The sequence below is a fragment of the Protopterus annectens genome, chromosome 10.part0 (assembly GCF_019279795.1).
Source record: "Protopterus annectens isolate FY-2018-M chromosome 10.part0, PAN1.0, whole genome shotgun sequence".
Classification (NCBI taxonomy): domain Eukaryota; kingdom Metazoa; phylum Chordata; order Ceratodontiformes; family Protopteridae; genus Protopterus; species Protopterus annectens.
This window is the reverse complement of record NC_056744.1, coordinates 871,506,377-871,521,024: the sequence shown is the minus strand read 5'-3', so window position 1 is coordinate 871,521,024 and position 14,648 is coordinate 871,506,377. Positions and strand designations below refer to the sequence as shown.

Sequence of the window (14,648 nt, the reverse complement as noted above, 5' to 3'; positions counted from 1 at the left end):
GCATGACAGCTTCGGCTAGTGTGCCCTGGTGACTGTTTTTGATCCCATGACACCTAGCACTAGTCTGTCACATTTTACTTTTGCACAAGTGTATTTCCATGGGCAGTGGGAAGGAGGACTTGGTTCTCCTTCAACCTCACTATCCTTTGAGAATCTGGAGTATTTCAAGGCCACTATCTCTGAGCTGGACAGGGATAATAAGTCTACTGTCATCTACATTTCTACGGATTGACTACCACTTGGGACATGCCATCAGGGTGATACACAGTTTGAATTATTCTGTTGTCCTTATCACCACCACCTAGATGCTCCTAGAGGATTTCCCCCCCCCCACCACTGCTGCTTAGTCCAAATGTCATCTTACATTTAGTCTTACTTGTGACAGGCTTCCAGGTTTGACCCACACTGGGAGCATATCTCTACTGGTTGAGCATTCTGGTACATGGAGTCCCTAGATTATTCTATGATAAGGCTCGGGCGGGGGGGGTGCTGCATTTGTCAGAGCACTCTGGAGAAGGAATGGCCAAATGAGGTGCCTCATACTGCAGCTGGTGAGGGATTTTTTCTGGCGTAAATCCACCCTTCTCGTTGACCTCATTATGTGTATGTGTAGGGTAACCTTGAAGTTAGTTTGAGGACATGGTCTCACAGCCTTAGAGGCCAACCTGCTATGTTTTCCTATCCACCACTGTTCTCTGAACCCTAACCTTCATCAGTGGTCACAGGAAGATACACCCATTGCATTCCTTCTTCTCAAGATAGATGCGCATATCCTTCTGTTAGCTCAGCCAGGTATCCAAGCCATTAATTAATCTTGGATCACTTGAGTCGTAATTGGGGCTTTATCACTGTACAACACAAGGCTGGCTTCTAAAGGAGGAGGAAGCCTAATCATCCCAGTCTTGTGGCCTTTTATTTTGTAAGGCATTTGAGCAGTCTGGAGTCATCCTAAATCAGCCTGGTCAGCACTCAGAATGGAAAGAAGCCTTTACAAACTGCCATCAGAATATGCAGCTCAGCTCACTATGTATGCATCACAGTGCTGTCTTTTTTGTAATCATTTTGGTTAGGCATTGGTCCAAGAGACCACATTGTTTTGCTACCTTGCCAATGCAAAAGGAGTCTATTGTTTGAAAGAGTGTGGTCAGGGGGTATATTTTCTACCCCCTTCAGACTTGGTGCACTCAACTGTTCATCTCACCTGTTCCATTTCTGGGTTTATTTGGCGAGGACATTGCTGGATAAACTCTTTATTTATTGCTTTTATTTACTGGGAAAGTCACAGGAGAAAGACTCCAGTGTACAAACAACAGTGACAGGCAGAGTGACATTGACATCTGAAAGACAATATTATACAGTCTTTACAACATTTTTCAAAAGAGGGTAAACTGCATTTCAGAATGATAAAGTATACAGACAGACATGTTGTAGCTATTTTCAAAAAAGTAATATGTCTTGAAAGAATAATAGTTTACTGTCTTTTCACTAGCATAATTATTAGCTTGAATAAAAAGCTACAAAAATGATATGAAATATAAAGGGTTAATTTAGAATTAGTATAAAATGTTGAAAAACAGAAAGTAAGTGTGCTGGCATAGCTTAATTAGATATTAGCATCCATGTAAAGGAGTATGTTATTGAGAAACAAAGTCTGTAAAAATAACTGCCTAGAAGGCAGCTGGAAGGACATCAACGAAGTTAAGAGATGCAACATCAAACAAGACAAAGTTAGAACATCAAGTTTCAGATAGTGCTGGAACACCACGTTTCAGATAATGCAAGGCTGAGTTTCCATGGATCATCAAACTACAAAGAACCAAGGACAAGGGAACAAAGGAAAACTGTTATACAAAGAAAGAACTGTTAAACATCAGACTTTGAGAAAAAAATATCAGACTTTTTGGTATAAATATGAGTGTGCATAAACAAGCTTTGGGAATTTGCCATGGAGAGCTGACAGCATCTGTGTTGCATGTTTGTAGATCCGAAAGGAAAATGTAATAGTAAAGCGTATTAACTGAAGCAGTTGTCTGTATATTTATTGCACTTAGTACAATACAGTAATAAGACTAGTTAGTCACAATGAATAGTTAATGCATGCATGTAAATGCAAGTAACAGCAAGAAACCAACAGAACACATCATATAATTTTTCATGTCTTACAAAAGTTATATTGTCGAGAAAGCTATATTTCAGAAATAGAAGGCAAGGGTAGTTGAGGGTGAAGGAGTATAACAAAAAATGGAAAGTGAGTGAGTTACAGTACAGGTGGGAGAAGGATATGGAAAGGGAGTGGAGCAGGGATGAGGTGGAGGAGGAGTGATCTGCTAAGCTAGTGCAGCACATTTGCAAATCCAGAAGTAGAGTAAGTGTGACTTTAGCTGTAGTTTGAATAACTTTAGCAGAGCTCTTCTGTCTTACTGTTAGAGGTATTGAGTTCCAGGTTTTTGACACTTGATGGGAGCAGAGGGAACAGTCTGCAGAGCTTATTAGGTTTTGATATATGGAGAAGGTCTTTGTCAGAAGAGTGCAGGGTTCTAGGTCAATTGTATGGTTGTACAAGGTTGTGGTTTGTTTGTTAGATTGTGGATAATAGGGAGTTGGGAGTATGCAAGTTGGTGATGTAGTTCAAGCCACTGGAGGTGCCCTGTTTAGTAATTGGGGTTGGTGCAGTGGTTAAGGTGTTTACCTTGCAAAGAGTACAGGGTTTGATGCTCACCAAGGGGGGAAATTGTCTATGTTCAAAATGACCCACAAGGGCAGCTAGCCTAGTACTTGGCTATGAACTCCATCTGTTGAAGGTAATGGGTGCTAACCCTAATCGTAATGCTACCCCTTCTCCAAACCCTAATCCTCCACCTTACCATCATTAAAACCATCCAGTAGCACCGCCACTAGACAAGACAGATTCACACACACAAACAACACTACATTTATTCCCTAACCTAACCCTTGCCCTAAAATACACAAACTCTCACACAAGCATATAACACCGATCCTTCACTCATCCCTAACCTTAACACTAAATCGCGCGTACACACACACACACACACACACACACACACATATGCTGTCACTTCCCCCAACCCCACTTACCTGTATCAACATTCCATACCTTCAGCATATTTACCATTTGGCCATCTGTATTGTTGACATTAAATCACACCCCTACATTTGTCAAACAAATGTACATTCAGTCAAAAGGAGGGTACATATATACATATAAATGTGTATATTAGTTTCTAAACACACACACACATATATATATATAGATATATATATAGATATATATAGATACATATACACATATATTTATTTATATACATTTGGGGGTGTCCCCCATGGGGGATTTGCCCACTGCAAAAAAAAAAATTGTTTGGAGGTTCAGTGAAAGTAGCTACAGCAGACATTTCTCAACTTTTTTTTTTACTTTTATCAAAATTGCATTCAGTGACTTGATATACTTCCGATATATATTTTGTGAGATTTTGCAGCCAAGGGGAGTGCACAATGAATTATGCTTGAAGTACTTTAAGTAGTCATGTTGAATTTAATTCATTTTAGGCTGGTACTGTGGTGGTGCTGCGGTAGTGTTGTCACCTCACATTTAGACATTGCCTGTTCGATTCTCAGTTACAGCGTCTTCTGCGTGGCGACATGTGTGAATGGGCGTTCCTTCGTTGAAGGTTGTGCGTTAGGCCCGGCAAGCCAGCACGTAAAACTCTACTGCCAATCATTAGCGGACCGGCGTTCCGCTGTGGCGACCCCTAACCGGGAAAAGTTGAAAGACACAAACAAACAAACTGTTTTACTTAAGGAATTTTCACCAATGCAGGGTTTTTGAGAAGAGTGTGTGTATCAGTGTAGTCATGGAGGTCATAGGAAGAGGACTTAACATTTAATTTGTTTAAGAATGGAAATTATCTGTTATAGATTAAATATGTGAAAGTAGTCAAAACTGTTTCTTTGCTTAACTGCGATTATATCTTGTCCCTAATAACCTAACTGCGATTATAACTTGTCCCTAATAACCTTGTCTGGTAGGTTGACACCTTTGGATAGTGTGTTAGTCATTGTGGATCGGTGTAACTTTGTGAGAGGCAAGTATACTTTTGATAACATTATAAATAAACTTTTGTTGGTGCAAGATTCTGGTGTGTAGAGCATCACCTTGTTAATGATTAGTATAGATGCAGAAAAAATCATTTGTTGTGATGTTCTGGACTTTCTTTTTTGATAGTTTGTAGACTTAATGGTTCACAAGAGTTTGGTTAAAGTTCTGGTCATACCTCTCAGCTGTCCAGATTTTTGCCTCATATTTTTCATCTGTTCCTCATAAAATTTGTGGTTTTCTGGCAAATCACAGGAGATTGAAGTCACTAAATAATGACACACTTTTAAGTTTCAGAATTCATATCCTTCAAAAAATGTATGCTAACACAAATCCTATCATTCTAACAATTTTCTAAGTTTATAAGAGCAATATTTAAAATCTGTCCCTATTTCTGGGCCTTTGCCCAACATTATTTTAGACTTTATCCAGACTTCTTGTGCTAAGAGATTGAGAGGTATGGTTTTAGCCCACATGTACGGAGCTGCACCAGGTAAGGTTAATGTCAGATCTGGGCACCTCCTCTGGTTTGGTTCAGAGTGAGGACTCTGCATAAAGTGCTCTCTTTCCCGACTTTTGTTTATGCTGTATATAAAGCTCTTAGTGCATGCATTATGAGTCTATAGACATATGAGCTATATATGCCAGTGGAGGCAGTGCAAATTATCCTTGTTGGCAGATGACTTCTACTATTTAATTAACCCAGAGGAGAATGAGGAGGGGTGCAGTCAGTTCATCAGCAAATTCCCAGCCAGTGCCAGTCGTAATCAACACCCAAGATGTTGACTGCATCTCCACTGCTAGTATATAAAAGATGTAATTCTAAATTACCCAGTTACAGTTCCAAGATATGCCCTGTGTTTGGTAAATGTCCTGTAGTGAGGTGTACTGTGTTCTCTCCCCCCTAGGTCGAGCAGTAAGGCTTGTTTTGAGCAGATCACAGGTAGTTCAGTGTGAGGAACCAGCTGTGTGTCTTCTCTATAATACTCCACACCTGAATGAATTTTAGTTTCTGGCTTCCACTCTAGATGACCCCAGTTTTGAGAAATGCTCGAGGACAAAGCGAAAAGGGAGGCATTGGTCTTAGGAGACGCTGTTGTCACTACACTGAAGATTGCATGAGTTCTTCTGTTCTCCCAAGCAGAACCACTGTGTGATTCCATCTTTGATAAATAGAGCAGGGACTAACTTGCTGTGGGCTGCTGAGGGCATCGAGGTAATGTCTTTACTTCTGCCCAAGGAAGGCTAGTTCACCTTTGACTGGCTACCCATTGCTAGCATAGAACCTAAAACTGCAGCTGATGGTTTGGTGACAGCCTTGCATAAGAATCCATTACCTTAATTTACAGTAGTTCATTCTTACGACAGGGAATCCATCTCTTTGGACCACCGTGGGTAACGTATTCTTTCATTACCTGTTTTAGACTTGAGGGTATTGAACTGTTGTGAAACAACTGCTCTGTTGAAGTTCTCCATTTTAACAGTGAGTGTGTAGAAGTGTATGACATGTAAGCTCTATTGATACTGCAGCATCTTGGACAGGGCTGCAGAAGTACTGGAACAGCTTCCATGATAGTAAGGTATCTTCTTTGCTCATGTTTCAGATGACTACATCCTCTAATGTGAACTTATTTGTGGTTAGTGTCTGATACAACATTTGCACGTACTCACTATTAATGTGTCTCACCCCTTTTGCGGATAGCCTTAAAATGGCTTTCATGCATTCCCCTTCCCCAGGTCCATTCATTGCTGTTTGGGATGTAGCATAATGAAAATTTTAGTTTATTGAAGGAGACATACCAGCACCCATCAACTCTGTGAATTCCTTTTCAAGCAACACAATAGCCATACCATTGAATAGAGAAGAGCCAGAGAGAGAGAGAGAAGCCTAATTTCTTTCCCAGCAGGTCCAGTCACAACACCATTAGACACCATCAGCAACAGGTCTCTCAGGGCAAGGCTGTGTACTGTTGACAGTGTAGAAGCAGAAATCCCCACTGATAGCTACATTTCTAATAACATTCCTGCCACAATAAACCAACATGGTGGGAAGGACATCAACAGCAGCATTTCAACCTCACAATTCACGAGCTTTTCTGTCTGTCTCAAAGATCATTTTTTTTGTTAGAAAGTACTTGAATGGCTAATTGGTATGCTATCCATTCACATTTGGTGACAGTTCAGAAAACATATGTTTTTATGATAATCTGAAAAAGTAAATCAGTGATTTCATTTTTTCTCTGTGTTTCAGGATTTGTTTGAAAGCTGCTTGTTGAAAATGGAAGACAATCATCTTCTTCATCAGTACCTAGAAATAAAAGATTTTCTTAATGTTCCACAGGTAATTTACACTGAGGAGATAAAGTCTAATACCTGTTAGTTGCAAACCATTGTGTAGATCTGGTTAGATTTATATTCTTTTTATGTTAATTTGTTGTAGACTAATTCTTTGAAATGTTGTGATGAACTGCACCAAGGTTAGGTCTCATACAGTTTATAAGTGGGTCCATCAAGGTTAAGGTAATGAAATATGGGAGATCCTCTGCTCTTAGTTCATCAGTCCTTTCAAAGGGCCTTGTGCAATGGTTAGTGGCTGAGAATCCTTCATAAGAATTATTTTCTTGTCACAGATGTTCTTCATACCACATTGCTGCAGTCCTAACACTTGGGTAATCCGCTGTCCCAGTCGGCCCGAATACCAAAGTATATGGCTGACGTCGGTCAAGGCGCATTAGTCTGACGTCAGGACGTCAGGGTACAAATGCGCATGACCGACGTCATATCCTCAGTCTTTTTTGCCGCATGGTCCGATGCAGAAGCAGTTTTGCGAGTGCAGGTTGGCGTTCTGAAATTTTCTGAAGTCGGAGTTTCAGACCGAATCAAAGTTGGCTAAGTACCCCGTTGGGGAATATTTTGGTTTTTTCTTGCCTCAGTATTTAACCGGATGTCAGAAAAAGTGAATAACTATATTTCTTGTGGGAAACAGATACCTCATAGGGATTACCATACATTGTGTATACCTTGTTTAGGGCCTGAGCACGGCGTTGTTGGATGTCGCTCTTGTGCTAGATTTAACAACGCACTATAAAGAGAAGGTTAGACTGTGCCAGGTTAGTTTTGGGAAGCGTTGTAATTATAAAATGCCGTCGGATGCTCCGGCGCCCGCTTCGTCCACCAAGCGCAAGGACAAAGCAGCAAAGCCTAGGTTGGAAGAACCGTCAGTCCCGGACGTCGGTTCTTTAGAAGGCTCAGTGGAGCCGGAGGTTCTGCCAGAAGTTTCTTTGGAGTCTCAGGGAGAGACTTTACTGTTACAAGATGTGTCTTCTCAGGAGGTAGGCCAGGCTGAAGGGGCTTCTCAGGTGGCTGTTCTCCCCTCTCTTCCTAAGGTGGTTAGGCCCTCCCCTTCTGTTTCCAAGGCTTCTTTGAGAGGCAGGCCAGGTTTATCTTCAGTGGGGGTCTCTCCTAGTTCTTCAGGATCTTTGCCTAAGAAACATATGCTTAAAATGGCAGAAGATTTGATTACTATGATTAGAGGTTCTATGCCCCCTCCTGATAAGAGGCCTAGGGTGGAACCTGAGCTTGAGAGTTTTGAGCAGTGTTCGGAGGCTTCTGAGTCTTCGCTGAAGACTTGCAGGAGTATCCTCCTTATTCTGATTCTGATGTGGATGATTCTACTCCTTCAGCTTCTCCTCCTGAGGATTTCTCTTTTCAGAGACTCTTCATTCCATGAGGGAGCATTTTAAATGGGAAGGCCAAGATTTCTCTGATTCCAGGAAGAGGCTTAGGGAATTTTGTTTTACCCCAGCATAGGCCTTTAGCTATACCTCCTGTTCTGGATGTGGTGGAAGATGTTTTGCAGAGGCTTCCCTGAACCCTGATTCTTTGCCTCCTGCCCCAGTTAAACCAGATAGGTATTATAGGGTGCCTGAAGCTCATAAGTATCTTTTAAGAGTCCTAGGGCAGACCCAGAAACTGTTTCTCAGGGGCCTAAAGGTGTTAAGGCTTCTGTTGTTAAAAATCCTGTTCCTCCTGATAAAGAGGCAAGGGCTTTGGATAGATGGGGAAAGAAGGTGTATACTTCTTCCACTTTAGCCATGAGGGCTTTGAATTGCCAGTTCCACATGTTAAAATATCAAAATTATCTCCTTTCACAATTGAAGTCTAAGGTGGATGCTCTGGCGGAAGGTATTGAGTGTAAAGAGTTGCAGGATTTAGTTCATGTGTCTGAACAGGTGGGCAAGCATTCCTTGCAATGTGGTTTTGATGCTGTGCAGGCCTCTTCGAGGGTGGCTGCCACTGGTTCTGTTCTTCGTAGGCACGCCTGGCTAAGGGATCAGAATTTAGCTGAGCATGTTAAGACAAGGATTTTGGATGCTCCGTTACAGTCTGACGTGTTGTTTGGTTCGCCTGTGGAAGCTGTTTTAAAGAAAATGGAGGACAAGGCTAAGTCTATGCAGACTGTTAAAGATTTTTTGCAGGTTCAGCCTCCGAAGTTTAGTAGAAATTGGCCCACTAAGGGATGGACATATCCTGCTTATGATTCCAGTCTAGGGGTAGGTCTAGACGTGGTAGGGGCAGAGCTCAAGGTTCTTTTAGGCCTAGAACAGGGAGTTCACCTGCTCAGTCTTCTGGTGAGGGCAGGGGTCACAGGGGTCAGTCCTTTCGTAAACAGACCCAATGACCTGCCTTTTCAGCTGCCAGTGCTTTCTCGTCTGGCAGCACCTTTGGGAGGAAGGCTGGCACTTTTCAAAGAAAATTGGACTTTAATTACCCAAGACAGATGGGTATTGGATATCATTCACCACGGTTACAGGTTTTATTTCCATACCTTGCCTCCTTTCAAAGGCATGCCAGACATTCCTCCTCTACAAAGAAAAGAGGCTCACAAGCAAATTTCGCTGTTATTCCAAATAGGGGCCATTCAGCCGGTTCCTGTGCCAGAAAGGGGCCTAGGATTTTATTCTCGCCTGTTCCTAGTACCAAAGAAGGGGAACACGTGGAGACCAATTTTGGATTTATCTATCCTCAACACTTATCTGGACATTCCCAAGTTCAAAATGTTGACGTTACAACAGCTTTTACCTCTGCTGGGCAAGGATCACTGGATGGTAACTTTAGATCTCAAGGAGGCTTACCTTCATGTACCTATCAGACTAAGTTGCAGGAAGTATCTGCGTTTTCGAGCTGGGAATTCCCATTATCAGTTCTCTGCATTGCCCTTTGGCTTATCTACTGCACCCAGAGTATTCACAAAGGTTCTGGCTCCAGTGATAGTTTACTTCAGGCTAAAAGGAATACAAATCTATCCTTACTTGGACGACTGCCTGATTCTGGCTCAAGAAAAGGAAGACCTTTTACAGCATTTGGAATATGTGATAGCAGTGCTAAGATGCCTGGGGTATTCTGTGAACGAAATAAAGTCCAGTCTAGTACCCTCTCAAGACATGTGCTTTCTGGGTGTGAGACTGAATACAGCAACCCAGATGGCCTTTTAACCCCGGACAAGCAAAAGAATCTTTCCCTTTACTTCCATCAACTATCTCTTCAGTCCGGGCTGACTGCAAGGACAGTCCTTCAAGCCTTAGGGTTCATGGCATCTTGTATTCTGGTGCTTCCCAATGCCAAACTGCATATGAGGAAGCTGCAATGGTATCTCAAAAATGTATGGACACAGCACTGCCAGGATTTGGACACTGTCATTCAAATAATACCTTGCATTCAAAAGGAATTTTTGTGGTGGGCTCAGGAATGTCACCTAAACAAGGGACTCTCTGTGACCCGGCCAGAGGCGAGTCAGATTCTAACGACAGATGCCTCAGACATAGCTGGGGAGCTCATCTGAATGGAAAGTGGATACAAGACAAGTGGCCTGCCAGACTACAGCATCTACATATCAACATGAAGGAGATGTTAGCAGTCCAGTTTGCATTAATGGCTTTCAAGGAGTTACTTCTTCCAGGGCAGGTGTTGATTCTAACAGACAACACAACTGTCATGTGGTACATCAACAAACAAGGGGAACACATTCTTACCCTCTATGCAGGCAAGCAATGATTTTATGGGAGACTGCGCTCAGCTTGCAACTAACTCTTCAGGCAAGGTTTCTGCGGGAGCACAGAACTCCTTAGCAGATGTGTTAAGCAGACAAATCATGGATCCCCACGAGTGGAAACTGGATCTTCATGTATTTCGGAAATTGACAGTGTCATGGGGAACTCCAGACATAGATCTGTTCGCTTCTCCACTAAACCACCAGCTGCCAAAGTTTTGCACAAAAGGTTTCATCACACAGCTTGGAAAGTGGATGCTCTTTCTTTCAGTTGGACAAATCTTCATGTGTATGCCTTTCCACCTCTGCCTCTTCTCCCAAAGTACTCCTAAAGGTCAGACAAGACAAGCCAAGGATGATTTTAATAGCTCCAGATTGGCCTCGGCAACACTGGTACCCATTACTGAGGAGTCTGGTAAGGAAGCCTCCATGGCCTTTACCTTTGATTCCACACCTATTGTCTCAGAGGGACGGTCATCTACTCAATGTCAAGCTTCACTCTCTTCATCTAACAGCCTGGCATATTCTGTTTTGAAACACAGCAGGTCTCAACTTCCTCAACAAGTTTTGAATGTGATTATGGAAGCCAGAAGACCTAGTACAAGGAAAGTGTACGCAGAAAAATGGAAGAGATTTTTATTTTGGAGTGCAGCAAAGAATTTGGAGGTTTCTGAGCCTAATTTGAGTGTGGCTCTTCAATATCTGACTGAGTTATTGGACAAAGGTTTGTCTTTCTCTTCCATTAAGATTCATGCTGCAGCAATTTCAGCTCACTATGATTGTGACCCACCATTGTTTTCTCATCCTTTGTTCAAGCAATTTCTTAGAGGGCAAAGAATATAAGACCCCACGTAGAGCTCCTACTCCTGCTTGGGATCTCAATTTTGTGTTGGAGAAACTTACTCTACAACCTTTTGAGCCTCGGCTACTGCTGAGTTGAAATATTTGTCATGGAAGACTGCTTTTTGTTGGCCATTACTTCTGCAAGAAGGGTTTCTGAATTGCAGGCCCTTATGGCGGTTGAGCCTTTTTTGATTTTCCATAAGGATAGGGTATCATTACGTACTAATCCTTCCTTTATGCCTAAGGTGGTTTCTAGTGTGGCTTTGAACCAAACTATTCATTTGCCTACTTTTTATGCAGATCCCCAAAATAAGGGGGAAAAGATTTTGCACACTCTAGATGTACACAGGCAGTTGCGTTATTATTTAAGCAGGACTAAGGATTTTAGGCAGTCTCAGCAGTTGTTTGTTTCTTTTGCTTTGAGTATTCAGGGCAAGCCTGTGTCAAAACAAACTATTTCTAAGTGGATTGGGTTTTGCATTGCATTTTGTTATTCCCATCATGGCAAGGAGATTCCAGCTGGGATTAGGCCTCATTCCACTAGGGCTACTGCCACTTCAACAGCATTTCTAAGGGGGGTGGCTACTAAGGATATTTTGGAGGCAGCTACTTGGAGTTCAGTGCATACTTTCTCTAAGCATTACCACCTTCCTCTCTACTCTAAATCTAGGGCTGGTTTTGCCACGGCTATTTTGCAGGGCATGTTGACAGCTCCTGCTTCTTTATGATTTGCCAGCCTCCCTTACCTCTGCTTTGGGATTCTACCCAAGTGTTAGGACTGCAGCAATGTGGTATGAAGAACATAGTACAGTTTTGTACCTACCATAAATGTAGATGTTCGAAGATCCACATTGCTGCAGTCCAATTCCCTCCCTCCTTCCCTCTGTGTTTAGAGGTGGTTGTGTGGGTGGGGTTATACTCTTGTAAATTTGTATATATTGTATATATATATATATTTGGTGCAGGAGTGTTTGGTGTTTTTTGGTTTTGGCCTTATCCTTTTAGGGTCTTCTGACATCTGGGGCAAGAAAAGACTGAGGATATGACGTCGGTCATGCGCATTTGTACCCTGACGTCCTGACGTCAGACTAATGCGCCTTGACCGACGTCAGCCATATACTTTGGTATTCGGGCCGACTGGGACAGCGGATTACCCAAGTGTTAGGACTGCAGCAATGTGGATCTTCGAACATCTACATTTATGGTAGGTACAAAACTGTACTTTATTTCAGTCTTCACTTTTCCCAGTGTGATGACATTCCCATCTTCTAGTGAATGCCATGACATCTTGATTTTCTATAGGAGGTCATGCCCTACCAATATTCTCCTGTTTTAGTTTTTCATTGCTTATGTAGTTCAAATTGTGAGCATAGCAGTTGTGTTTATCATAAGGAAACTTGACATGTTTGTTGGTGAAGTACCTGAGGTCTTTTAAGAACATCAGCTCACCACTCAGGACCTGCACCTCCCCTATCATGGAAATTATGAACGAGGACACCGGAGACCTCCAGACACTGGATCCATCCCAGTTAGGCTTTGTCAGAGGAAGGTCATGCTTACTGAATCTGGTGGATTTCTTTGAAAAGGTCACTAAAATAATGGATAAGGGTGAAATGGTGCATACTGCCTACCTAGATCTGGCCAAAGCATTTGTTACAATACCCTTCTCGAGCATTGTCAACAAACTTACAGAACTAGGTGTAAACCCCTTTATAACATGCTGGATAGCTAGCTGGCTCACTGATAGGACCCCGGAGGTTGGAATTAGTAAGACTACCTCCACTAAGAGGCAATTCAACAGTGGAGTTCCCCAGGGCTCTGTGCTAGACTCACTCTTCTTTGGCTTCTACTTCTCGAATGCCAAGACCAGTGTCAATTATCAAAGGCCTCTGGCTAACCAAGTTTGCAGAATTCCACCCAAGATGAGAACACCTTTCAGGAAGGTCTGACACCAACAAATGCTTAGTGGCAAAGCCATGGCTTAAATCTCAATACCAACAAATGCATTATAGTACCTTTTGGGAAGTCTGTCACCCAGATACTTACATCACCAATACAACATCCCTAAAAGTTTATTCACTAGTCAGAAGTCTGGGAACTCACGTAAATGTTAACCTTGCCTTTGACCAACGTGTCGAAGGTAGTAATAAAATCCTATGTTGCTTGACTTGTAAGCAAGGACTTGGCCTCTAGATCCAGAGAGACTCATCATACTGCTATACTTGGCCCTCATCAGACCCCATCATAGAGTATAATGGCCTCTTCGATATGTACCTGACCAGGCACATGCAACAACTGGAACAGTCATAAACGTCCCTTATAGAAAGAGTATAGGGAGTTAACACAATATCCAATGGTCATCACCTTTAAGCCCAGTCCCTTTACTTGGTATCATACAGACATCTGAAGGGTGATCTTTGCCTGGCATACAAGACACTGGACCTTGTTTTGTTGAATCTTCAGCACATCCGCAAAACATCAGACCTATTAGGTTAAAAGACCTAAATTTGCTTGTAGTATAAGTAAGACATGTAGGAGAGACAGCTATGTTTCCCAGAGAATTCCCATTCTCTGGAACAGGCTCCCCATAAATGTGAAGAAGAGTTCCTCCCTATCCCTGTTTAAGTGCACTTGGACCAATGGATGGGTAATCAGAAATTCACCCTGGTTTGGTGCTTATGTCTCTGGACAGAGGCAATTAGAAAATCACCTCCTATATAAATGAAATTTGTGGGTCACATTTTGGTTGCACAGTGAGGGTTATAAGGGCCCTAGTGGTCATTAGCCTAGTATACACCTATGAATCAATGAAAAGAGTACTGCCTGTGATGTCTCAAGAAAGTGCACAGCATGGATGACTGCATGGTTGTGAGGTGTAGGGAGCATGAGAAGCTCAAGGCCTGTCTTGGTAAAAGCAAGACGGCAGTGTGGAGCCTGGCAGCAGAGAAAAGATAAGGCAGAAAAGAGGCCAGACAATGAACAGAGCTTCTGGAAACAGAGTCTACTGCCATTGTAGATTGCACCTGTTTACTGACTGTGAGCTTTTTTTTTCAGCTAGTGAAGTATCCATCTCATGGCCATTGCCAACTGATAACCAAGAAAAATATCAGAGAGAGAGCAATGTTTACTTGGCTGATGCTGTAAGGAGTGTGTCCTAGAGTTCTACATTCAGTAGAGCACATGATCCCCTAATATGCACTGACATCTAGTAGTTAGTTTCAGACCTTAAATTAATCATCTGCCCCAACCCTTCAAGCTCTTGCTTCACTGATAAGGGTTGAAGACACTTCTGCTGTGCTTCATACAGTGGTGGTCTCTGTGTCAACTCCATGACATATAATATGCTTACTATGTTCACCTGGTGGAATGTCTGCAGCAATATGTGGGTGTGTACCTTTGGGAGATGCAGCTTAACACTAGAGCAAGCCTTTTCTAGACTACTTGTATTCCAGCACCAGTTATGGCATGCACCTCTCCTTTTTTTCAGAGCAGATTGTCCACTACCAAGCATACATCTGTCCCTAATGTGACACCCTTGGTGTCAAGTGAATGCAGGCCACTTCCTACTTGACTAGAATGAGGAGAATGCCTCCCTTCTGCTCTGAGTCATCCTGGGCAGGAGAATCTGAGGAGAGAGAAGTCTTT

General features: G+C 42.5%; 1 protein-coding gene across 2 annotated transcripts in view; it reads left to right on the top strand.

The window, feature by feature from the left end:
- GLMN (glomulin, FKBP associated protein) overlaps positions 1-14,648 on the top strand; it is a gene marked incomplete at its 5' end in the record, with an annotated part of 1,643,959 nt that overhangs the window by 602,533 nt on the left and 1,026,778 nt on the right. For both annotated transcript variants that reach the window (XM_044085667.1, XM_044085669.1), the window contains 1 exon segment: positions 6,363-6,452. In XM_044085667.1, the coding sequence (XP_043941602.1) occupies positions 6,363-6,452 (90 nt within the window).